Below are 26701 nucleotides of genomic sequence, written 5' to 3'. Positions count from 1 at the left end.
ATAATTAATACATGACCTGACCCTAAGTTTTCTTAGTATTTAGTCCATTTCTTTGCCGTTTCAACATCACATTAATGTCTTGTAGATCCTGAAATTGCCCCTTATCCCTACTTTCATTCCTAGTACCACTTTAAGCCTTTCATTGCTTATTTATTTATTTATTTATTTTAAGATATATCTTTATTGATTTCAGAGAGAAGAAGGGAGAGAGAGAGAGATAGAAACATCAATGATGAGAGAGTCGCCATTGATTGGCTGCCTCCTGTACACCCCCGGCTGGGAATGGAGTCCAAAACCCGGGCAGGTGCCCTGACCGAGAACTGAACCACGATCTCCTGGATCCTAGGTGGATGCTCAACCGCTGAGTTACACCCAGCTGTGCTCATTGCTTTTTTTAAAAATATGTTTTTATTGATTTTAGAGAGGAAAGGAGAGAGAGAGAAACTTTTCCATGTGAGAAACATCAAGTGGCTGCCTCCTGTACACCCCCTACTGGGGATTGAGCCTGAAACCAGGCATGTGTCCTGACTGGGAATCGGGGAATCAAACCAGGGACTTTGGTGCATGGGACAACACTCAACGAACCGAGCCATATGGGCCAGGGCTCCATTGCTTTCTTAAAAGCCCTTATTTTTAGTGACTAGCTCACAAATTGTACTCATGTAGTGGCATCCATTTGTTGTACTTACAGTTTCAGTTGGTTAACTCTTTAAGATACAAGAATGTATTTTGATGTGTGAAGTGAGGTGCTAAATTGAAATTTTGTTGTTCTATTTGGATTGTGAGCTACTTGAGGACAGGGATAGAGTAGATTTATGTCACCTTTGTTTTCTCAGGAGCTATTTAGTAAAATGTTTTTTGTCAATCAGGGAATAATAGAATGTCCTTAAGCATTTGGAATAAAATGAACAATTATCCTAATTATATGTTCAGTCTTTAAATGAAAGACTAGGAAGAAAAAGATTAGTTCGGATGAAATTATTTAGTTTACTGGTAACAGAAATATCGGTGAGTGTTACAGTTGGTTAAGGACACAAATACATGTTTCTTACATGATGACAGTAGCAAACATTTATTGAGTACTAACTATATGAGAAACACCATTATAAACATTTCACCTAAATCTCATTCTCACGTTGTATTAGTTTCCTATTGCTGCTGTAACAAATTACGGCAAACTTGGTGGCTTAAAACAATGTAAATTTATCCTATAGTTCTGGAGGTCATCAGTTGCATTCCCTATTGGAGGCTGTAGTAGAGAATATGGTTTTTGCCTTTTCCACCTTTCGGAGGCTATATTTGAACCTTGCTCATGGCCCCCTACCATCTTCAAAGCCAGCAATGCCCTGTCAAGTCTTTCTTGCCTAGCATCACTCTGACTGACTCTCCTGACTTCCTCTTTTATCCTGTGATTACCCTGGGCTCATCCTGTCTTCCCTGCGTAAGGTCAGTTGATTAGCAACTGTAATTCCTTTTTTTGCCATGTAAACTAACAGATCACAGGTTCCAGGGAGGACATGGCCGTATTTTGGGGGGGTCATTTTTCTGCCTACCCCACAACACCAACACTAGTTTAGGTACTGTTACTATTCCCAAGAAGCTGAGGTCTATAAAGATTAAATATCTTGCTCAAGGACAAACAATTACTAAATTTCAAGGCCAGAACTTGATCTTAGTTGTTCCAGTCTGTGCCCTTAATCACGACTTTATAATGCCTCTTTCTATATACTTTTCATATAGAGCAGCGATTTTCAACCTTTTTCATCTCACGGCACACATAAACTAATTACCGAAATTCTGGGGCATACTAAAAAATTTTTTTTTTTGCCGGTCTGGCAAAAGAAAAGGTATAATTTTTATTCATTCACACCAGATGGCTATTGTTGTGTTGGCTGTTGTCATTTTTCAATTTGACAATCTAAGGGAAAAGAGGTCAGTGCTCCTGACTCAATAGTCAGGTATTGCATGTTTTAAAAGTTCTTGCGGCACACCGGTGGAAAATCACTGATGTAGATGACCTTATACTATCAGAAAGTTGATTGTATAGGATTAATGTTATTCCTTTAGATAATTTTCTATAGTAACTCCCAGAAATGGCATATGTACTATACTGTGGTGGTTGAATATACAGAAAATGACTGAATTCAGTAAGCTACATTGACTTGGGTGATTTGGAACAAATTGCTTAGGTGCTCTAAGCTTGGGGTTTCTTAGGGTACCAGAATCTTTAGAGGTTTATTTTGGGAATGTGCAGATTCTATATTTCATCTATTAGCGTTTGATAAATTACAGATTTGTAAGCAAGGAATTCTTGGAAAACATAAGTAGTTAATTTCCCAGAACATATCCTTCTGATTTGATGTTTTTCACATTTAATATTTGTCATGCTCTTTAGTCTCCTTCAATCTGGAACAGTTTCTCAGTCTTTCCCTAACTTTGATGACCCAGATGCTTTTGAAAAGTACAAGCCAGTTACTTTGTAGAGTGTTTCTCAATTTGGATTGTCTGGTATTTCTTCATGATTAGACTATGCACTATCCCAGGACTGTTACAGAAGAGATACTCTGTTCTTCTCATTGCATCCTATCAGGTGGTGCATTTTTTCATTTTTTTCCATTATTGATGATGTTCAGTTTAATCACTTGATTAAGGTGGTATCTGCCAAGCTTCTCCACAGTAAAATTGCTCCTTTTCCCTTTGTAATTAATAAATATTTTGTGGGAATGTACTGTGAGACTATGTAAATACCTCATTTCTTATTAGACTTTTAATTTATTCATTTATTTATGTTGGCGTGGACTCTATGTAGTGAGTTATAATTCATTGTGTATTTTGATGCTTATGTCTCAGATTTGGCCTTTGGGTGCCTCTTCTAGCTGTCTTCTGTGTCCTTTTGTCATATCTCATCATTTTGGGGCACTTCCTTGCTTTCTGGCACAATGAGGTATTACAGGCTCATCTTGTCCTTTTAGTGAAGAATAGTATTTAGAAACTAAGATTTCTGTACTAGATATGATAAGTGCTATTAGAATGTCTCTGCTCACAGTCTCAGCAAATAGAGTTAGGGAATCTGCTATTTATTTATAGGTAAATTTCATGAGTTTCTATTGTAACCCCCAGTGCAGACCCACCACCACTGGGTTCATTCTAGTTTTTTCTTCTTTCTATATTTGAGACTCTCTTCTCTGAGAGTGAGTGAGAGACCTTGTTTCCATTATTCTATATATATTTGTTTGGTCGATTCCCCTTTATGTAACCATTCTCCCATTGCAGGTGCTGCTCCCTTCGTCCTACTCCAACCTCCCCCAGTGTAGATGCTTATCCCACCTAATGTCTTTAGGACTGAATTTTTCAGGAAAGGGACTATTTTTCCTCTTTTAGTTTATTTAAGTCTTGCTTACAAATATATTCGACATTGTGGTTCCATATTGTGGAATAATTTGAAAGGATCCTATCAGGTGATCACTATAGCAATTAAACTAGCCTTTATTAAATTAATTATCACTTTTCCTCAGATAGTACTCTATTGTTTAAAATGAAAGACTGTGATAAAATATTTATTCTTTGATTCATTCAACAAACATCTATTGAGTACCAACTATGTGATAGGCACATTTATTTTATTTTTTAAAATATATTTTTATTGATTTCAGAGAGGAAAGGGAGAGGAATAGAGAGATAGAAACATCAATGATGAGCCCAGCCAGGCGTGGCCAGCGGTTGAGTGTCGACCTGGGATCCAGGCGATCGGGGTTCGATTCCCGGTCAGGGCACATGCCTGGGTTGCGGGCTAGGCAGCCGATCAGTGACTCTCTCATCATTGATGTTTCTAGCTCTCTCTCTCTTCATCTCTCTGAGATCAATAAAGATATATTTAAAAAAAACAAAAAAACAGAACATCAATGATGAGAGAGTCGTTGATCGGCTGCCTCTTGCTGGGGATCAAGCCCACAACCTGGGCATGTGCCCTGACCAGGAATCAAATCTCGATCTCTTGGATCATAGGTCAATGCTCAACCGCTGAGCCATGCCTGCCGGGCTGTGATAGGCACATTTTAGAGAAATACAGTAATGAACAGAAAAGTCCCTGCCTTCATTGAGCTTATGTTATAGTCCAGTAGACAGACTATAAATAAATAATGTAGTTAGGTAAACACTAGAAAGAAAAATAGGGCAGGGTCAGAAGGGAAGAGAATGAAAGAATGCTATTTTATTTATTGATTTTAGAGGGGACAGGGGAGAGAAACATTGATGTATATCAATCAGTTGCCTCCCACAACCTGGGTATGTGCCCTGACCAGGAATCAAACCTGCCACCTTCAGACAACACTCCAACCAACTGGCCAGAGCAAAAGAGGTGCTATTTTAGATAGTGTTAAAGCAGTGCCTCTTGAGGAGGTTATATCTGAGAGAGACCTGAATGAAGAGATGGAGTGATATTATCTAGGGGAAGAATATTCTTGGCAGAGTAAAAGAATCCTAAGGTGGGAGCATAGTTAAGCTTGTTGAAGGAGCATTAAGGATTTTAGAGAGGGGAAAGGAGAGGGGAGAGAAACATTGATGTATATCAATCACTTGCCTCCCACAACCTGTGGTGGCTGTAGCTGTGGCTGGAACTGAGAGAGAAAGGGGAGTAGGAAATTCTTTGAATAGCTTGCTAGTAAGGCATTTGGCCATTAAATGGAGTAATCGATGTCAGTTGACATAGTGACATTATCATAGGCATTTATTAAACTCAAGAAGAGTTCCATCATATACCTATTTAAAAGTGACTTTTAGTCTTTAGTGAAAATTATTTATGGACCCATTTTATATTGTGTGGTAAACTGTTACAAGATAGAATTGTAAAAGCTTATGTTTGTTTGGAATCACAGATCTGATCCAAGTGGGCTTAAATAGCCACCTCGCCAGAGTTAGAGATATCAGATAAAAAAACTCCTTGGTTTATATAGATGAACAAATTTTAAATAAAAATAAAATCAAATTGGGCCTGGAGGGGCCTAATGAGAGAAAACCCATCCTTGATCAATATAACAAAGATAGGTTGAGGGGCTCTATGGGTTAAGCCCTAGCTGGTTTGGCTCAGCAGTTAGAGCGTGGACCCTCGAACCGAAGGGTCCCCGGTTCGATTTCGGCCAAGGGCACGTACCTCGATCCCTGGCCCCTGTCAGGTAGCTTGTGGGAGGCAACCAATCGATGTCTCTCTCTCTCTTTGCCTTTCAGTCCCTCTGAAAAGCAATGGGGAAAAAATATAATCTCAGGTGAGGGTTAAAAAAAACAAACAAAAACCCTAAAAATAAGATGGCTACTTTCTTGTCTGAGTTGACATACTGTATGTTAAAACCTAACCTTTCAGAAAAATTGAACTTTATACTAAAATTTGTGCAGAGAGCAAGAAACAAATAGAATCAGAAGAATATAGTATACTTCCTTCCAGATGAGAGAGAACGTATGTATTATCCTGGCGCTGTTTTATTAAAATAAAATGAATGTCCAATATTTAAAAAAAAGAAAAAGAAAGTAGGAAATGAGACCAGAAGGGAAGCCAGAGACATAGAGGGTCTTTTTTTTTTTTTTTAAATCCTCACCTGAGGATATGTTTTTATTGATTTGAGAGAGATTCGTCTATGTGAGAGAAACATCAATCAATTGCCCCGACCAGAATTGAACCCCAAACCTTTTGGTGTATGGTAGGATGCTCCAACCAACTGAGCCACCGGGCCAGGGCAACATGGAGGGTCTTGTAAACTAAGATAAGGACTTTGGAATATTTGAGTAGGAGAGCTCATATGATCTATGTTTTAAAAGGTAATGTAATGTATAGCCTGGCTGGTGTTACTTAGTGGTTAGAGCATAGGCCCACGCACCGAAGTGTCACTTGTTTGATTCCTGGTTAAGGGCAGTACCTGGATTTCAGGTTCGATCCTTGGCCTCATTGGGGTTCTTGCGGGAGGCAATCAATCGATGTGTCTCTTTCATGTCGATATTTCTCTCCCCCTCCCTTCCTTTCATTCTCTCTAAAAAGCAATGGAAAAGATATCCTCGGGTGAAATTTTTTAAAAAAATTTAAAGGTAATGTGTAAAAGGTAAAAGGAATGGGAAGGGAGTAAATCATAAAGGAGATAAAGGAGGACTCAAAGGTATCAGTTGGTCAGGTGGCTTTCTGACTGTGTAATCTATAATAAAAATACATTTTATTTATTTCATTTTTTTAATACTCAGTTGAGGATATTTTTTCCATTGAATTTTAGAGAAAGAGTGGAAGGGAGAAAGGAGGGGGAGAGAGAGAGAAACATCAATTGGTTGCTTCCTGCACATGCCCTGACTGGGGCTGGGGATTGAACCCACAACCGAGGTACATGCTCTTGGCTGGGAATTTAACCCCGTGACCCTTGGATCCAGAGGCCTATGCTTTAACCACTGAGCCAAACTGGCCAAGGCAAAAAGTGCATTTTAAATAGTGACCTACTGTGTATATTCATATAAGTATATATTTATAGATGAAACTATACAATATTTCCCCTTATTACATGTAATGTGCTGTGATAATTTCCAGTCTTAACTATCTTCTGTTTCATTACAAAACAGATAGCTTGTAAGTCATTAATTTTAATAACCCAATAATGGATTGCTACCTGTTGTTTTAAAAATAGTTTTAATCCCCTATGACAAAGCATTCTTGTACAATGAGAACTTTTTTGAGGAAAATCTCACCTTATATTTGGGGCACTTATGATACTTTGAATAATCAATAGCTTTTTCTTTTAACTAGAAATGATATTAAATATTCTATTCATAGTATTTACAAGCTACAAAATACCAATCAAGAAATTAACAAAATTTAATTTAAATAAGGCATAAGACATCTTTATGAAAAAAGCATGAAATATAATTGGAAGGTATAAAATAAGGTTTTTTTTCTGAATCCTCACCTGAGGATATGTTTCTATTGGTTTTAGAGAGAGAGGAAGAGAGAGAGAGAAAGAGAATCAATCGGTTGCCTCCCCCATGTGCCCTGACCAGGGATCGAACTGTAACCTAGGCATGTGCCCTGACTGGGAATTGAACCCCAACCTTTTTGGTACATTGGACAATGCTCCAGCCAACCGAGCCACTTGGCCAGGGCTAAAATAACATTTTAATAAGTGGAGAAATGTACCATGTTTCTCAATGGGAAAAATTTTCTGTCATAAAAATGTTAACAATCTAAAATTAATATATAAATAAAATGTGATTCCATTTCCACATCTCAGATTTTTGTGGGAGACTGCATAAAGTGGCTTATGTCTCTGTGTATGTCTGAAATGTTTCATAATAAAAAGTTTTATAAGAAAGGTATAATCTCTGTAACTTTCTTTTTTCTCTTAATATTTTGTTTGTAATTTATCCCTGTTGATAAATGTACATCTTGTTTATTCATTTTATTGACAAATGGTCTATAGGGTGACTAATTTACAATTTAATCTTATGTTTAGATATTTCATTTCTTTCCAACTTTTCATTATTATAAACAATGCTGCAGCTAACACATTTGTATCTATTTCTTTTTTCCTGTTTTTTTGTTTTGGAGAGCAATGTATAGAGACTAATGCCCTCTTTCAAACTCATACTATATATCTATATATGCTTTTGTAGGCCTCCCAATTTACCTCTCTCAACATATACACAGACTTATGTATGTTTGTATAAGCAGTATATAATTATGAAATAATTCAAATTAGTCTGATATTTGTACATTAATTGCATGGACTGAGGAGGTATGAATGGAAGATAAATTTTTTTTTTTTAATATATCTTTATTGATTTCAGAGAGAGGAAGAAGGGAGAGGGGGAGAGAGATATAGAACCATCACTAGTGAGAGAGTCGTCACTGATCTGCTGACTCCTGCACACCCCGACTGGAGATAGAGCCCACAACCCGAGCATGTGCCCTGACCAGGAATCGAACCTCGATCTCCTGGATCCTAGGTTGATCCTTAACCACTGAGCCACACCTGGCTGGGCTAAATATTTTCTTTTTATATTTTTTAAACATAAGTAGTCCAAAGGCATTTAAAAAGTTTGGCCTGGCCGGGCGTGGCTCAGTGGTTGAGCATCGACCTAGGATCCAGGCGATCGGGGTTTGATTCCCGGCCAGGGCACATGCCCGGGGTGCAGGCTAGGCAGCCGATCAATGACTCTCTCGTCATTGATGCTCTGTCTCTCTCTCTCCTTCTCCTTTCCTCTCTCTAAAATCAATAAAGATATATTTAAAAAAAAAAAAAAAGTTTGTATGGCCCTGGCCATCGGATTGGCTCAGTGGTTAAGAGAGTCAGCCTGCGGACTACAGGGTCCGGGTTCGATTCCAGCGAAGGACACATACTTCAGTTGCAGGCTCGATTGCCAGCCCCAGTCAGGGTGTGTGTGGGATGCAGTCAGTCAATGTGTCTCTCTCACATCGATGTTTCTCTCTCTCTCACCCTTCAGTTCTCTCTGAAAAGCAATGGAAAAAAATATCCTCGGGTGAGGATAAATAAATAAAATAAAAAGTTTGTATGAGCCCAGGCTGGCCTTGCTCAGTAGTTAGAGCATTGGCCTGTGCACCAGAGGGTCGAGGGTTTGATTCCCAGTCAAGGGGATGTACCTGGGTTGCAAGTTCCATCCCTGGACCCAGTCGGGGCATGTGCAGGAGGCAACAAATCAATGTGTCTATCTCATATGCACGTGTCTGTCTGTCTCCCCCTCCCCTCCTTTTCACTCTCTCTAAAGAATTAATGGAGAAAATATACTCATTCCTTGGATGAGGATTAGTAACAACAAAAAAGTTTGCATGAGTGGCATCTTTTAAAAAATACTCATCTTATTTCCTTTTATTGTTTAATTTTATGGACAGAAATGATAGTATATTCCTGAATAGAAGTGGTGATTCTAGAGATTAAGTTTTTATAATAGTTTTAAAGTATAGAATTCAATGATTTTTAGTGTATTGACAAGTTCTGCAACCATCACTATAATCAGTTTTAGAATATTTTTATCACCCCAAAAAGAAACTTCATACCCATTAGTGGTCACTCCCCATTCCCTCCTCCACCTAACCACTGCAACCACAAATCTACCTCTGTCTGTAGATTTTCCTTTTTTGGACATTTCATATAAGTGGATCATATAATATATGGCCCTTTGTGACTAGTGTCTTTCACTTAGCATGATCTTTTCAAGGTTTATTTATGTTGTAGCATGTTGTTAATGCTTCATTCCTTATTATGACCAAATAGTATTCCATTATCCCAAAAAATCAAAATAAGAAAAAAAAATTCCATTGTCTGTCTGAATGTATCCCTTTTGTTTACCTACTTATCAGTTGATAGGCATTTGAGTTGTTTCACTTTTTGGCTATTACTAATAATGTTATGATATTCGTGTACAAATTTTTATGTAGACTAGGAGCGGAATTTCTGGATTATATGATAACTTTAACATTTTGAGGTGCCCAGCCACTGTGGTCAGTGGTTGAGCATAGACCCATGAACCAAGAGGTCCCCGGTTTGGTTGCCCCATCAGGGCACATGCCCAGGTTGTGGGCTCGATCCCCAGTAGGGGGCGTGCAGGTGGCAGCCAATTGATGTCACTCTTTCATCGATGTTTCTCTCTATCCCTCTCCCTTCCTCTCTCTAAAATCAATTTAAAAAACAACACACATTTTGAGGAACTACCAAACTGTTTTCCAATGTAGGTGCACCATTTTACATTTCCACTAGTAATGCATGAGGATTCCAGTTTCTGCACATCCTATTTAACATTTGTTATTTTCTTTTTTTTTTTCTTTTCATTTTAGCCATCCTGTTTGGTGTGAGTGGTATCTAATTGTGGTTTTGATTTGCATTTCTCTTAATGGCTAATGTTGTCTGTTTTTGCACATGTTTACTGGCCATTTATTTATATATCTCTTTGGAAATGTATTTGAATGTTTATTTAAATCCTTTGCTCATTTTTAAATTGGGTTATTTGTCTTTTTATTGTTGAGTTGTAAGAATACCATATATTTTATTGTGTTTTTTAAAGTATTGCTTTATTTGTTTGCAAGACTGATTTTTTTTTCCCTTCTCTTATCGGAAGGTCCTATCCAAAATGCACTGATGTCTTCACAAGGATATAATTCTCAGCTTCCAGAATCCTATCCTCATCTAATACCAGCAAAGACTTTGAATCCAGTCTCTGGACAGTCGAACTATGGTGGTTCTCATACTGTTTCTCCATTAAGTAATTATCAGGGACCTGGGCAGACTCTTCATAGACCACCTATGGCTTCTAATCCAGTGACACCTTCACTCCATAGTGGTCCTGTTCCCCGAATGTCACAACATACTTCTCAGAACCCATCTGCTACACCAGTGCCTTCTGGTGGCTTTCATCCTGGAGCCAACGCACCACCACCTTTGAATTGGCAATATAACTATCCATCCACAGGATCACAGACAAACCATTATCCTCGTGTATCAACTGGACCGACTATGTCTGGGAATACAAATCTCACAAGTAATCAATATGTTTCCTCTGGAGATTCTTCACTTCAAAACAACTTCATAAAATCAGGTAGAGTTCTTTAAAATGTAGAAATGGGAAACTTTTGCTTAATTAGACTTTTGAATTAGTGTTTCAAGCCTTAAAACCATATGGAAGACTTGATTTTTAAAATCATTTTTACTGTTTAAATAAATTACTTCTCTAACCTTTAAGTTAACTTAAAATTGTGGGTTGTTCCTGCTTTGCATCTTATCCTCTGTGTTTCTTTGAGTCACCCGTGATATTTCAGGGATTCAGGAATGCATTCAGAACAACTTCCTTAAGGACTGGCTGTTACTTTTATTAACTGGGTTCTGTTTGTATACTAGGGAAACTCAATCCCTGTGGTCTCTCTTTGGTCTTGATCTGAGGTTTGGATTATCTTTTTGTTATGGCATAGACGATTTTTGGCCCCAGAAACTGTAGGATCCCAGATGTCAAAACATAATACTTTCGGAATGAGGAGTGTTATTGAGCACAACTGTGGTTAGAAAGCAGTGGACATGAACCAGTGTCACCCCAATAAATTCAATTAAGAAAAATACAGAAAGAAGAAAAACAAAGAAAGCAGTGGACAGAGATTTATATTTATGTTTTCTTCTAAGAGTTTTATAGTTTTAGCTCCTACATTTAGGTCTTTGATCAATTTTGAGTTAACTTTTTTATATGGTGTTAGGTGTTCAACTTCATTCTTTTTTTCTTTTTAATACCATTGATTTCAGAGAGAGGAAGGGGGAGGGGAGAGAGACAGAGAGAGAGAAATATCAATGATGAGAGAGAGTCATGGATCAGCTGCCTTCTGCACAACCCCCGCTGGGGATTGAGCCTGCAACCCAAGCATGTGCCCTGACTGGGAATCGATCAGTGATCTCCTGGATCATAGGTTGATGCTCAACCGCTGACCCATACCGGCTGGGCTCAACTTGATTCTTGTGCATGTGCATATAAAGTTGTCCCAGGACTATTTGATAAACTATTCTTTCTCCCATTGAATTATCTTGGCACCCTTGTTGAAAATCAGTTGATCATAAATGTAAGGGTTTATTTCTGGACTCTGAATTTTATTTCATTGATTTTATATGTCTGTATCTTTATACCAGCACCAAACATCTTGATTACTGTAGCTTTTGTAGTGAGCTTTGAGTTTGGGAAGTCTGACCCAGTACTTGGTTTTTCTTTTTCAAGATAGTTTTGGCTGTACATCAGTTTGGGAAGAAATCTGTATATTCTTGGACTGACTTTTATCTTTTTATTTTTAACCTCAATGTTCGGTCATACCTGGTTTAAAAGTAGGTTCATTTAACTATTAAAATTTGTCTTATACACTTATCAGCATTAGTATTGTTAATTTGAAAAACACTTAAAATTCTGTATTGGGATCTGCAGGTTGATTGTGCTCAGCAGACATCCTCAAGGAAATAAACTAGTAAGAGCATCCAAGTGAAATATAATATCAATAATTACCTTTTTATACTCATATGTATTTCTGCATATACTATATACAGTTCATCAGGCTTGTAGTTTGTTAACTGCTGAAACTATTTATTTTTCTTAGCTTCTTGACCAGCCATTGGCCCTGGTGAATGCATTTTGGCCTTATAAAGAGTAAGGGCTATGTCTTAGATTCTTTGAAGAAATTTTTTGACCCACAATTGTTCGGACCAAAATTCTTCTGGTTTCCCGGTTACTTTTATTCTTACTCATTTGACACCACAAGTGAGCATCAATCACTTGAAATTAATGAATAATTACTTCATTATTAATAATTATAGGTAACATTTATTTAATATTTATTATTTTCAAGCGCTTTACCAAACTTTTATATGTGTTATATGTGTTATCTTAATTTTCACATCAGTCTCTTTTACAAGTAAGAAATCTGAGGCTTGAATAATTTACCCAAAGCCACAAGAAAATAATTTGGAAACAGGTACTATATAAAAACTATTTAAAAATAGGTATACCTTCTTGTTTAAAAGCACATGATCAATAATCTGAAATATTTTTGGCTACAACAGAAACCTTCAGGTAGAGCACCTTGACTGTAGCATAGGTGTGGTGGAAGAGAATAGCAAGTGCCAGCTTATGAAGGTTTCCAAGTAAAAGAAGTAGAAAGATACATAAACTAATAAAATCAAGCTAAAATAAATGTATGCCTACCTTTCTTTTTTTTATGAGATCTCTAAAAAAACTCTTCATTTTTTTACCTTTGTTTTTTCAACCCATCATTGATAGTAGGTGCCTGATTGTCTGATTTCAAAACTGTATCTTAGTTATACTAAGTTTCTAGTCCACATATAGCTTTAGGGATCTTAGAAGACAGGTTCTAAAACTTTAGTTATTAGTGTTATAAATTACAATTATGCAGCTTGCCCCGCCAGGCGTGGCTCAGCAGTTGAGCATTGACCTATGATCCAGGAGTTTGTGGTTTGATTCCCGGTCAGGGCAAATGCCTGGGTTGTAGACTCGATCCCCAGCAGCGGTCATGCAGGAGGAAGCTGATCAATGACTCTCTCATCATTGATGTTTCTACCTCTTTCTCCCTCTCCCTTCCTCTCTCTGAAATCAATAAAATATGTATTTTTTAAAGAGAATTATGCAGCTTGAAAAAATGTCTATCCTATGAAATGTAGCATATTTTTGGATTAAAAAACATTCTTTTTAAAGCTGTGAAAAATCTCTGTAAATTCACTTGGTATGCTGTTAAACATTAGGTTGTTACATTTTTGAGGCCAGATGTATCATACACTCTTGTTCATGCTGAGTTGGTATTGTACCTTGCCCTTTTGTTCCTTTGACTTGTCTGTATTGCCAAAGATATGAAAGGCATATGTGTGCTTCTTTGATAAGGGAGTTACATGGTAGTAATCTTTGTCTTCACTTTTGTCAACAGGGCACTGATTAGTCTTATTGGGAGCTATAAGGTTTAGTACTACGATAATTTTTCATTTTGGCCCTGGAAAATTGAACACTATTGAAAAAGCATATTGAACATTTTTGTTATTTGCCTGTCTTTATTCCTTTAGTTTTACAAAATACAGGGTTAACTAGAATATATTATAAAGTAAAATGTAGTACTTATTTCACTTACAAATTTAGAGGATTAAAAAAAGCCTTGGGATGAAAAATTAAATCACATACTTATCAGTATTATTTTATCTACTTTATGGACTTTGTTTCTTCTCTTTGGCAAATGAGAAGTTGGAAGCAGTATTGTGGGTTTTGGAACTTTGGGTATCACATAGAAGAATTTTCCCAAGAGTAATTGCTAATGTTTTTTACTAGCTGGAACTTAATTGTCTTAATAGAAAATTGGTGAAATTGGGGCAGTAAGAATACTGGTGGATACAAATACTATGTCATTCTTAGTTTAGTTTGATGAGTATTTTGATACCTCTTGGATAGCAGTGATTTTGAGGCATATGCATAAACTTTGGATTGTTTCCTAGTTTTTAAGCTCAGGGAGTGTTCTTAATGTAGTATTTAAACCATTATTGAAAGTAATCTTTTAATTGTTATTAGGTTATTGAACAGAGTTCAAATTTACAATCTCATTTTTAACAGGTTATACCCCCCAATAAAAATGAAGCAAAATGAAATAAAACTTGGAGAATTTAGAGTAATCACAATACTTTGCAGTTTTACAAAGCTAACTCTAAACCTAATCAGTGTTAACTGAATGGAGTATATTAATAGAACATTAATAAAATTTTAAATTCATGTTAATTTTTACTGGAATATTTGACATGGCCTGTTGAAACTCTGGCATCAGTCAATGAAAAATTAGCCCAGCTGGTGTAGCTCAGTGGCTGAGCATCTACCTGTGATCCAGGAAATTGCGGTTAAATTCCCGGTCAGGACACATGCGCAGGTTGAGGGCTCCATCCCCTGTAGGGGGCGTGCAGGAGGCAGCTGATCAGTTACTTTCTCATCATTGACATTTATATCTCTCTCTCTCCCCCTCCCCCTCCCTCTTTCAATCAATAAAGACATTTAAAAAAAGAAAAAAGAAAGAAAGTAACAGGGCTAAAAAAAAAATCAATAGAGCACTGTATGCTATAAGTGATTTGATGCTGAGTTCTTATACTACTTATACTGCTTTAATAATTGACAAGTTAGAAGCGCTGTAGGAGAGACTTGGAAAGATGGTAAAGTATGCATATAAATTAAGTCATAAACCTGGGAAGTTAACATATTTCTGGTAATTTGTTGGTGATTGTAATTAAAATGAAAATTTCAAAGTTACTCAGCTTTGGTAAAAGGCTGTTTTGGCCTTTGTCTTAAATTCTTAAGTAACATGTGAAAAACCAATGTTTCCATAGGTTCTGCACCCCCCTTAGTGAACCCACCTCTGCCTACCACTTTCCAACCAGGAGCTCCGCTTGGGCCTCCTCCGCCTGGAGGGCCACCTCCAGTGAGGGCCCTTAGTCCTCAGAAATCATCACATAGGGCTGTGCCCCAGCCCGCATTTAATTCACCTATCAACCAAGAAGGTAAGCATGGTAAAACCAAGTCAAGTCCTAAAGATTTGACCTAGGGTAGAAGGATGAATATTATCTGAAATCTGTGCATATGTATCATATTTTCCCAGAAAATCTAGTTGTTTTGGCTAGGATTGGCCTTCAGAAATTTAGAGTTTAAAGAAGTTCCTCAGAGTTCCACTGTTCTATGTATGCTGAGCTGTGGACTAGCATTTGGGAACCACTGCTGTTTACTTTTTTTTTTATTGCTGTGGTTATAAAGTTAGGTGCCTTTCGGGAGAGGGAGGTGAGAGGAGAGTTCCTGCTTTTCTGGACGTGGTATTAGAACTATTTTTTTAATATATTGACTCTTTTCCATGGAAGCAGTATTTTGATTGCCACTGTTATTGTAAATATTAGCAAATATTTATGAGTCTAAATAAAAAGTTAAATATACAAGCATTTTGAAGTTTTGTATAAATTAATTTAAAGCATTGCCTTCAGATGTAACTTTATTATTTTTTTAACCTTTAAAAATTTTTTTTATTTTTTAAAATCTATCTTTATTGTTGAAAGTATTACAGATGTCTTCTTCAGCTGTAACTTTAAAATATGTTTATTAATTTAAAAAAATATTTTGTAAAGTAAGAGATTTGATTTTAGCAGTAATATAACCATTGCAGCAAGATGTGGAAACAAGAAAACAGAAAAGAAGGGAAAAAAACCATTGCCCACTTCCTACTACTAAATACAATAAATATTTTTTTCTAGCATTTCATTTTTTTAGAATTATAAGTAGGGGGAAAAAGATTTGAGTAGTTTGAAAAGAATGGTATTAATGATGAATAACAAAAATGATAAAGCAATGTTTCACTGGTTGCCACACTATTTAAAATTTTAACCAACTAAAAATATATACAATGTTTTTGTTTGTTTCTGCAAAGTATTTTTTTTTTAATCCTCACCAGAGAATACATTTTTATTGATTTTTAGAGAGAGAAGAAAGCAAAGAAAGAGAAACATCATTGTGAGAGAAACATCAATCGGTTGCTCTCTGCAAACAGTTTTAATAAGTTTTCTGTATCAGCTCATAGCTAAAATGATGGTGGCCTTGAGAATTAGAAGTTACCAACTATATTGAAACTTTTAAACTTATCTATTTGGTGTTAAAATAATTAATAATGTTAGCACCTTTGTACTTAAGTACTAAAAGGTGATGCTATTCACTGATTTCTGTTTCTTCTGTACCTGGATTAGAGCTCATAAATAGCATATATACATAGAAGTAAATTTTTACTCTTCATAAGCAGATGTCTCTGGCATTTAACTTTTAACTCTTCAAATTGAGAGGGAAACAAGTTAAGATTTAAAAAAAAAAAATTAGTGGTGGTTCTCTAGACTAAAGCAGTTCTAATTAATTTATATCATCTTAAAATTAATTCTAAATTTTTAAACTATATTTGTCAGTTTAAACTATATTTGTCATTTGAAAAGTTATCTTAAATCAGCTCCAACCTTGTAGAAATTGTAACAATTGTCCTAATGTAAATATTAATAAACTTCCTTCTTAGGTATTACATCAAGTACCAATAATGGATCTATGGTGGTTCACAATAGTTATGATGAAATTGAAGGCGGTGGCTTCTTGGGTGAGATGCTATGAAAGTTTTTTAAAAAATATATTTGTTCATTTTAGGAAACAAAGAAGAAATCTTCATAATCATGTCCCACAATAATAACTACTGTTAGCATTTTTTATCTCCATGCATATAGATTTTTTTTGTTAGTTTTCCCCCTCAGAATTGGGATGGTGGGCTTTATTATGATGTTGTTATGACTATTGAGTATTTTTATCAATTAGATTTTTAAAAAATATATCTTTATTGATTTCAGAGAGGAAGGGAGAGGGAAAGAGAGAGAGAGAGAAAAATCAATGATGAGAGAGTTATCATTGATTGGCTGCCTCCTGCACACCCCCGACCAGGAATCAAGCTCGAAACCCGGGCATGTGCCCTGACTGGGAATTGAACAGTGATCTCCTGGATCCCAGGTAGATGCTCAACTGGTGACACACGCCCAGCCAGGCTCAATTAGATCTATTTAAATTTACTTAACCAGTTGAACATTTAGTGTGTTTTCATTAAAGTTGTTTTGGATAAGAATTTTCATCTGAATACAAAGTTTAGTACATGTGAAAGTAAATTAACTGTACCAAACTTAATTTTTGTGTTTATAGTTGTAACCTACATTAAATAGATTTTAATCATTGCTATTACTTTGTTGCTAGTGTTTGTCATATTTTACAAAACTGATAAATGAAAGTATTAAATTATCCAAAGGATTTTAGAGTTATAATTCCTATAATTTAATGGATCTATGTGTTGATTTTAAGTATTCTGGAGTATAAAATAGAACTTAAAAGTTACCTTGTTTCTAGCAACACCACAGCTTACTAATAAGAATCCTACAGTGAACCGAAGTGTTGGATATTCATATCCCTCCTTACCACCTGGTTATCAGAACACACAACCACCTAATACAGCTGGAATGCCACCTTCTTCCTTGAACTATCCAAGTGGGCCACAGGCCTTTACCCAGGTAAACTTTTTGTTTTTGTTTTTTTACTTATTTTCCACCTTTTGATTTAAACTGTATATACATGAAAAAGTTTTAGAAAGTGTATAATGAACATTTTAAACCAATTAGAATAATAATGGCTATTTCATAAGACCTATGTCTTGTTACATATTTCCAGAACCAAAAAAATTTGACCAGAAAATCTAGATTACAGTTTTATTTAGAGAGAAATTAAGTAACTAGGTCCTTATACACTTCTGTTTTCAACTGAAGACATTATAAAGGCTACTTACTACTTTGAAATTATATATCTTTAGACTCCCTTAGGTGCTAATAATTTAACCGCAAGCATGAGTGGATTAAGTCTACATCCAGAGGGGCTAAGAGTTATTAATCTTCTTCACGAGAGAAACATGCTTCCAGCAACACCTTTGCAGCCTCCAGTTCCAAATTTGCATGAAGATATCCAGAGACTCAACTGTAACCCAGAGTAAGGCTTTAGTGTTTCTTATATTTTACTCATTCTAAAACTTTTCCAGATTTTTTTGGAGTTGTATTTATGAGCAAATTGTTTACTTAATTGGTATTTGAAATGTTCTCAGTGCAGAAATAGGGTTGCAACCCCTGGGGTGATTGCTGCCCTAATCACCTGTAATGGTACTATGACATTCATTATCATGGTGGCTATATTGTTTCTTCAGTCTACAGTACTAAAGATTTGATTCTATAATTCTTTATTTGCTCTCATTTTAAATTGTGTTTTATAACAAGCATAATTATAATACTCCTTCTCCCTTAAAATTGACCATATAAATTTAAATGTAATAGTGAAGCTGTTCCAATAAATTGAATTTTGTTATAAATAGTATATTAGAACCTTCAGCAAAGCTGAACTTTTCAGCAAATTTGGATCATCACCTTGGATGATGATCCAATTTGGATTACACTAGATTACTATTGTAATCTAGATTTATATTAAGAAATGGGTCATTTGATAGTCTAGACCGTCTTACAAGCAGAGAAGAGACTTTCCTTTAATTATATAATAGAGATTGTAACCATGTACCTTCTCTTTCTGAATAGGACTTAAGTATTGAAATGGGATAAAATTTGAGAGAGCCCCTTGAAATATTTTATTTGTTTTCTGATCCACTATTAAAATGTGTACCTTTTAAATCTTTTCTTTTTGTTCAAAAGTAATCATAGCAACAACGGATACATCATTTTTACTTTCCTATAGGTTATTTCGATGCACATTGACTAGCATTCCTCAGACTCAGGCCTTACTGAATAAAGCCAAACTTCCTTTGGGACTGCTGCTTCATCCTTTCAAAGACCTAATGGTATGTTTCATTAGTGAAAGTAAATGTCTTGGAGAAAATTATCATTGTGGTGAGCAATTTTTACGATAGCGCAAGAATCACATACAGAATTTGTTTGATCTGTCTTCAGGAATTTGACCATTGACAAATTGTTTTGTTTGTAATGTAACCAAAAATTTTAGTACCAAACACTTTCAAAGTGAAGTAAAATAAGCATATTATTGAAAAAATCTAAGAGGTACTGAACAGAATAGAGATAATAAAAGAAATAAGTCAATCATATTATTTTTAAAAGTTATAAATTATTTACCTATTAAAATACTTTACTCAGTCTCCCAGCTCTGCCATTCTTGGAATAAAATGTGTTGCTTTAAGAAGCTGTTTACAAAAAGGAACCCAAATCCTTCTGAACTACCTGGCCCCTCCCCCCCAAAAGCCCTTTCACTTTTGTCCTAAGGCTCTGGGATCTTGACATATGGCCATATACTTTTGAGAGGATCAGTGCGTAAATGAATTGATTTTCGCAAAACAAACTTTTTTTTTTCTTTTTTTAAAAAATGTGTTTTCAGACAAAGGAAGGGAGAGGGAGAGAGAGAGAAACATCAATGATGAGAGAGTCATTGATTGGCTGCCTTCTGCATGCCCCCCACTGGGGATTGAGCCTGCAACCCCAGCATATGCCCTGACTGAGAATCGAACCACTTCCTCCAGGTTCATGGGTTGATGCTCAACCACTGAGCAGCATTGGCCGGGCAACAAACCTCCTTTTGATGATAGGATTTTATTGCCTTTACTGATGTTTTTATATTAAGACTTTATGGCTTTTTTTTTAATGTAGCATAAACTGTATATAGGAACATAATTGCAGAGTTTAATTGAATAGTTGAATATGACCATTCTTTCATGAGAACTTAGTAAGCCTCTTAATGTAACATAAAGAAACTTTCAGATAATTTTGTTGGTCCTTTGTTTTAGAATGTTGATCATTCCTTTGCCACTCATCTCAAAAATATATTGTAAATTTTCTGTGTTGGTTTTGTAGTGTAAATGTTTAATGAGAAAATAAATACTTTTTAAAAGGTAAAATTTAAGAGACCAACCCTGGAGAAAAGCAATAGGACTTCATTTCAATACCTTTCTGCTAACTAATTTTTGTGTGTGTGACACTTTGGACACATCTTTTTAGCCTGGGTTTTTTCTCCCAGGGTAAAATTATAATATTCTAACAATTATTTGGAAGGTATAATTAATGCTTCACCTTTAGTCATGATGATCACTGCCTTAAAAAAATTAGTTCTGTTTTTTCAGCAATTGCCTGTGGTTACCTCCAGTACAATTGTGAGATGCCGTTCATGCAGGACATACATCAACCCTTTTGTCAGCTTTCTTGATCAAAGGAGATGGAAGTGTAACTTATGTTACCAAGTCAATGATGGTATGTTTTTTTGAAACATTTATAATTTCTACTTCCATGGTAGGGAAATTGGATAATACGAATGTGAAGTTAAAAAAAAAATCAACAACCCTTATTTACCGATAATTGTTCCACTCAGAGATAGCTTCTGTTAACTTTTTTTTATGCACTTATTCTTACATATAAATAATTATACACTTCTTAAGCAAAAAAAGTGATAATATTACTCTGATACCACTTTTTACATTTATTATATTGGGTATATAATAAATAACATATTTTATGGTATTATTTAAGCCTGTAATTTAAGAAATATTTTTATATTTCTTATGCCTTTATTCTAGGGCAGCGATTTTCAACCAGTGTGTGGCAAGAATTTTTGAAACATACAATACCTGACTGTTTAGTCAGAGGCATTGACCTCTTTTCCCTTGGATTGTCAAATAAAAAACGACAACAGCCAACACAACAATAGCCGTCTGGTGTGAAAGAATCAAAGTTATACTTAATTTTTTTTGTCAGATTGACAAAAAGTATATTTTCTGTTGTGCCACAGAATTTTAGTAATTATTTCATGTGTGCTGTGAGATGAAAAAGGTTGAAAATCGATGCTCTAGGGTAAAAGAAAATAAGTTCACAGAATAGCTGGCATTAGCTTCATTCACTGCTGTATGAAGTGAGGGTGGGCAGTGCTAGAAGGTTAGTTGAATGTAGTTTTCTCAGTAATTGAGGAGGAGGAGATCTCTTTCAGTTGTTTTGCAGTTTATTTTTGAGGAACATCATCTAACCAACACTTTAATAGGATTATAGAAGCAAAAGGGTATGCTGATACCCACATTGAAATTTAAGTCTCTGCTTGGAAGGAAATTTCATTAAGCATTGGGAAATAAAGGAATTTAAGATATCTCTAAAAAGCACTTAAAGTTTTCTTTATTTATTGATTTGAGAGAGAGAGAGGGAGAGACATTGAATTATTGTTCCACTTATTTATGCATTCATTGGTAGATTCTGTATGTGCCCTGACTGGGGATTGAACCCACAACCTAGGCATATCGAGACGACACTCTAAGCAACTGTGCTGCCTGGCCAGGGCCAAAAAAAAAATCAATTTTGTTGTTTGTATTTTTTAAGAGTAGTGGAGCCTGGCCAGCGTGGCTCAGTGGTTGAGCGTTGACCCATGAACCAAGAGGTCACCAGTAAAAGAGTAGAGGAAAGTGAGGATAGAGTAAGAGCATTCTTTTTATTCTATAATAATTCAGAAAATAAATGTATAGTGTTCAGTACACCTTTAAAATCTTATGTATATGTGCTTCAGTATATGAAATGAAATTGTAATAAAGGTTGAAGTCACTTTCATATGCAGCCCAGACCATTTAATGAACTGTGGCTTACCCTTTAGATACATAGGAATTTGAATTTCTAAGCAGTTAGTGGGAAGACAGATGCAATGGTAATTCATTTAGAAAATACTCTCTGAGCTCCATTGTGTTATAAGTGGTAGACAACTGTTACTCCATAGAGGTCTCATTAATTAATAAAATTCACCAAACTCTTAGACTTTAAACTTTGAAGTGTTTTTACCATAGCTTTTTAGGAGCATCCAGAGTCTGTACATATTCTGTGTCAAATGTTAATATTCTTGTTAAGAAAATGATTGACGTTTAATGAGTTTTTATCTTTTTTTCAAACTATTTTAGAAAAGTCGCTCTAGTAAGAATTAAGATGAAGAGGATAGGAGGGCGGGTGGGTGGAGGGGGAGAGATTAACGAAAGAATTTATATGCATATATGCACAACCCAAGGACACGGACAATGGTGGGGAGAGGGATTGGGGAGGGGGGTGGGACAGGGTGGAATGGGTCATTGGGGAGAAAAAGGGACATTTGTAATATTTTAAACAAAAATTACGGGGGGAAAAAATTAAAGATGAAGAGGATAATTAAGATGAAGAGGATATTAGAAAACGGGGAAAAACAACTCACAGTGATTTAGTTATCAAAGAAGACATACATAGGGCCATTTAGTATATGGGGAACTTGAATGGATCTCAAAAACCAAGTTTATATATTATCCTGTAACATTTAGTCTATATTAAAGTATTTATAAATTACTAAATAAGAAAACAGCCAAACACAAGGTTTATTAAACTTAATCTTTCAGTTTTATCATTATATGTTGTTAACTTACGTAGTTCCCGAAGAATTCATGTACAACCCTTCAACCAGAGCCTATGGAGAACCTCACAGAAGACCTGAAGTTCAGAATGCTACAATTGAGTTTATGGCTCCTTCAGAATACATGGTAAGTTTTCATTTTTTTATATACCTTATTTATCTCATAATAGTGGGTTTAAATAAAACAATATAGCATCCTTTAACAAAATTTTATGGTTTTAAATTTATAAAAGTTATACATGTTCATTATAAAAGTAGTTAATTAGTATATAAGGATAAGTCTGAAAAGTGTATGTAAAGTTCCACTTATGTTTCTTGTGTGTTCATCCAGAAATTTGCAATATCATATTGGGAACATACTTACTTTTAAGTTACTTCCAATTTTTTTTTAATCCTCACCACAGGATATTTTTTCCACTGTCTTTCAGAGAGAGCAGAAGGGGGAGAGAGAGACAACATTGATTGGTTGCCTCACCTCCCACACTTAACCTAAATGGGGCTGGGGATCGGGCCTGCAACTGAGGTAAGTGCCCTTGGCCAGAATCGAACCTGGGACCCTTCAGTCTGTGATCCGATGCTCTAGCCACTGAGCAAAACTGGCTAAGGGCCAATTTTTTTGTTTTTAATATATTTTTATTGATTTCAGAGAGAGGAAGGGAGAGGGAGAGAGAGTCATTGATCGGCTGCCTCCTGCACTTCCCCTGCTGGGGATCGAGCCCACTACCCAGTCATGTATTCTGACCGGGAATTGATTCTCAATCTCCTGGATCATAGGCTGGTGCTCAACCACTGAGCCACGCCAGCTGGCCCCAATTTTTTACTTTTTTATTACAAATAATTGTGTGATGAGCATCCTCTTGCAAGTACTTTTTTTGTTGTTGTTAATCCTCACCTGAGGACATTTTTTCTATTGATTTTGAGAGAGAGGGAGAGAGAGAAACAGTTGGTTACCTCCTGCACTCAGTCGGGGCTAGGGATCGAACTTGCAACCCAGGTATGTGCCCTTGACTAGGAATTGAACTTCCAACCCTTCAGTGAGTAGGTCAATGCTCTAACCATGGAGCCACAATGGCCAGGGCTTGCAAGTACTTTTATACACTTATGTGAGTATCTGAGGTCTTGTATTTTAAAAATAATAATTATGCTAATGTTTAATTAGCACTTTATATTTTATAAAGCACTTATATTTTTGATCATTACAAAGCTAAAGAAATACACTTAATTCTGTTTTACAGATGTGAAATAGACTTATTAGGTTAAGTGACTTGCCAAATATCTTTTTTTTTTTAAAGTACCTTCTTTTTTTCTTTTTTTTTAAAATATATCTTTATTGATTTCAGAGAGAGGAAGGGAGAGGGAGAGAGAGAAACATCAATGATGAGAGAGTCATTGATCAGCTGCCTCCTGCACGCCCCCAACTGGGGATCGAGCCCGCAACCCGGGCATATGCCCTGACCGGGAATCGAACCCCGATCACCTGGATCCTAGGTCGATGCTCAACCGCTGAGCCACGCCCGTCCGGGCCCAAATATCTTTTAATAATTGATAGAGCTTGCATTAAATTACAGGTCTTTTGATTTGATTGCTCTTTCGCCATGCCATAATTGCTTGTAAGGAAAAAGGAATATGAAGATAGGACTTAACATTAACTTTTAATCTATTTTAGTATATTTTTGTGAGATAGTCTTTCTCTACCTGAGCAATTGGAGCATTTTAGTATAGAAATGATGAGGGTTCCATATCTTTTCACCACAGAGAAATTTCAGTGTAGAAAACATTTTTGTGATGCTTAATGGTTGGTGATAGCTTTCTACAGTGTAGCTGTTCTTTTGTTGAATTAAAAGCAAAAAAATGCAGAAGCATTTTTTGAATTGGCCTTCCTGGGTTTCTTTTCTTTTATCTCCCAGGTTTTGCAAAAATGGCTTTCTTTAAATTTGGAACTTGCCTATAGCAAAAGATTTTGCTTCTTCCCGACTTATCTCTTGGGCAACAGATTCTATGATTCAGCAAGAGATACGTGCAAAAAATATATAAAAGTTAGTACACTATATGACCAGTTCTGGCTGTGGTTATTTGATGCTTTTTATTGAATTCAAAACAGATCTTTGAATTTGGAAGTTTAAAGATATAGTTGTACATTTTTGTGAAACTTGGCCGAAATGTGTTTGTGAAATAACCAGCTCAGGTAACTTAATTTGTTACTTTCAGAACTGTAATTCCCCTAAAGTTGTGAAATATAATGCACATATAGAAAAGTCTACAAAACAAAAATATATAGGATACCAAGTAATTATAAACACTATGTTAGCACCACTCAGATCAAGAAATTGAACATTGCTTACATTCCCAGAAGTCCTTCTGTTCACGTTTCCTTCCCTTCCCATCCTGGAGAAAACACTTTTCTAACTAATGCAATCATATTCTCATTTCCCCCGCTAAGTATGCGTCTGAAAACTGTATAATATAGTTTTGCCTATTTTTAAAATTTCTGTTCTTTCTATATTATTTTCTTAATTCATTGTTTAGTATAGTCTCCATTTAATCTCTAAATAATGCTCATTTTATTGTTTTGTTGTATGTGGACATGACAAATGATAATTTTAAGTTTAATCCTATTAATTGTATTTAATGAAATCCATTTTTTCTTCAGTTACGGCCACCTCAACCTCCAGTGTACCTCTTTGTATTTGATGTGTCTCACAATGCAGTTGAAACTGGATACTTGAATTCAGTTTGCCAGAGTTTGCTAGACAATCTGGATTTGTAAGTATCTTAATTCAGCTTCAGTTGGGAACTAATAGTGTTTTCAAAATGGATAAGTAGTTCTAAAATACAAAAAAAAAGCTATTTAAATATGTTCTAAAAGCCTGCTTAAATCAGTTGTGAACTTTAGCCTTGCTTTCTGTGAAATTCTGTATTAACTTTTTATTATGGAAAAATTTTAAACATATAGTAAATAGAAAGAATGTAATGAACTTTCAGATTCCATCCCTCCTCCCTCAACATTTTTAGCATTTAGCTATTCTTTTTCTTTCTTAATCTTAAGAGAGGAAGGGAGGGAAGGAGGGGGAGAAGGATACCAATTGGTTGCCTCCTGCACAGTCCCCAACTTTTGGGGATTTAACCCAAAACCGGGGTATGTGCGCAGACTGGGAATTGAACCCACCACCTTTTGGTGTACAGGACATACCCACCAACTGAGCCACACTGGTCAAGTGTTCTTGCTTCACGTAATCACACACAAATACCTTTTCCCCTCTTGAGTATTTTAATGTAAATCTCAATCAGCATATCATCTTACCTATAAATACTTGGAATTATTTTAGTCCTAACTAAAATACGAGTGTCAACACCAGTCAGAATTAGCAATAATTTCATAATACTAATGAATACCCAGTTCACTTTTTGTTCCTGGTTGTCTCAAAAGTGCTTCTTTACTGTAGGTTTGTTGAGATAAGAACCTAAACTGTATTCATACATTGCATTTGACTGTCATAGCTCTTAAGTCTCTAAAATATCTGTGCTTTACTTTTTATTTGTTTATTTTAAAAAATATCTGTACTTTAAATGGTGCTTAGATACTTAGAATAACCTGTTAATGCTCGTGTGACCTTTTATCATAATGAATTATAGTATTCTTGTATTCTATGGAAGAATGTGGAAAACCTAATCTCATCAGAAACAGATTAACTCCTTCACCTTGACAATAAGGGGCATCCTTGTTCTTGCTAGCAATTGCACTTTTTTTTTTTTTTAATTTTATTATTGTTTAAAATATTACAGATGTCCCTTTTTCTCCCCAATGACCCGTTCCACCCTGTTCCTTCCCCCTCCCCAGTCCCTCTCTCCACCATTGTCCATGTCCTTGGGTTGTGTATATATGCACATAAATTCTTTGGTTACTCTCTCCCCCTCCACCCACCCGCCCTCCTCCATCCCTCTGACATTCATCAGTCTCATCTATGCTTCCATGTCATTGAATCTATTCTGTTCATCAGTTTATTAAGTTCTTTAGATTCTACGTATAAGCGAGATCATGTGATATTTTTCTCTCGCTGCCTGGCTTATTTCACTTAGCATAATATTCTCCAGGTCCATCCATATTGTCCCAAAGGGTACGAGATTCTTCTTCTTTAGCAATTGTACTTTTAATGTTGTACGTTGCATATGGGGATTGTTGAGGAAGAGTCCACCAATTCACCCAAGCATGGGT

The 26701-nt window shown here is 35.8% G+C and overlaps 1 protein-coding gene across 1 annotated transcript in view; it reads left to right on the top strand.

Moving 5' to 3' along the window:
* Window positions 1-26701, top strand: part of SEC24A (SEC24 homolog A, COPII coat complex component) — a 70878-nt gene that overhangs the window by 5484 nt on the left and 38693 nt on the right. Inside the window, exons 2-10 of the mRNA XM_081134141.1 lie at window positions 10096-10572; window positions 14865-15035; window positions 16574-16651; window positions 17440-17600; window positions 17897-18069; window positions 18820-18922; window positions 20210-20336; window positions 22506-22615; window positions 25139-25251. Of these exons, the coding sequence (XP_080990267.1) occupies window positions 10096-10572; window positions 14865-15035; window positions 16574-16651; window positions 17440-17600; window positions 17897-18069; window positions 18820-18922; window positions 20210-20336; window positions 22506-22615; window positions 25139-25251 (1513 nt within the window). The remainder of the gene's footprint in view (window positions 1-10095; window positions 10573-14864; window positions 15036-16573; window positions 16652-17439; window positions 17601-17896; window positions 18070-18819; window positions 18923-20209; window positions 20337-22505; window positions 22616-25138; window positions 25252-26701) is intronic.

This window comes from Miniopterus schreibersii (assembly GCF_964146895.1).
Source record: "Miniopterus schreibersii genome assembly, chromosome: 4".
NCBI lineage: Eukaryota > Metazoa > Chordata > Mammalia > Chiroptera > Miniopteridae > Miniopterus > Miniopterus schreibersii.
Note: the sequence above shows the minus strand (reverse complement) of the source record. Positions and strands in the feature narration are given on the sequence as shown.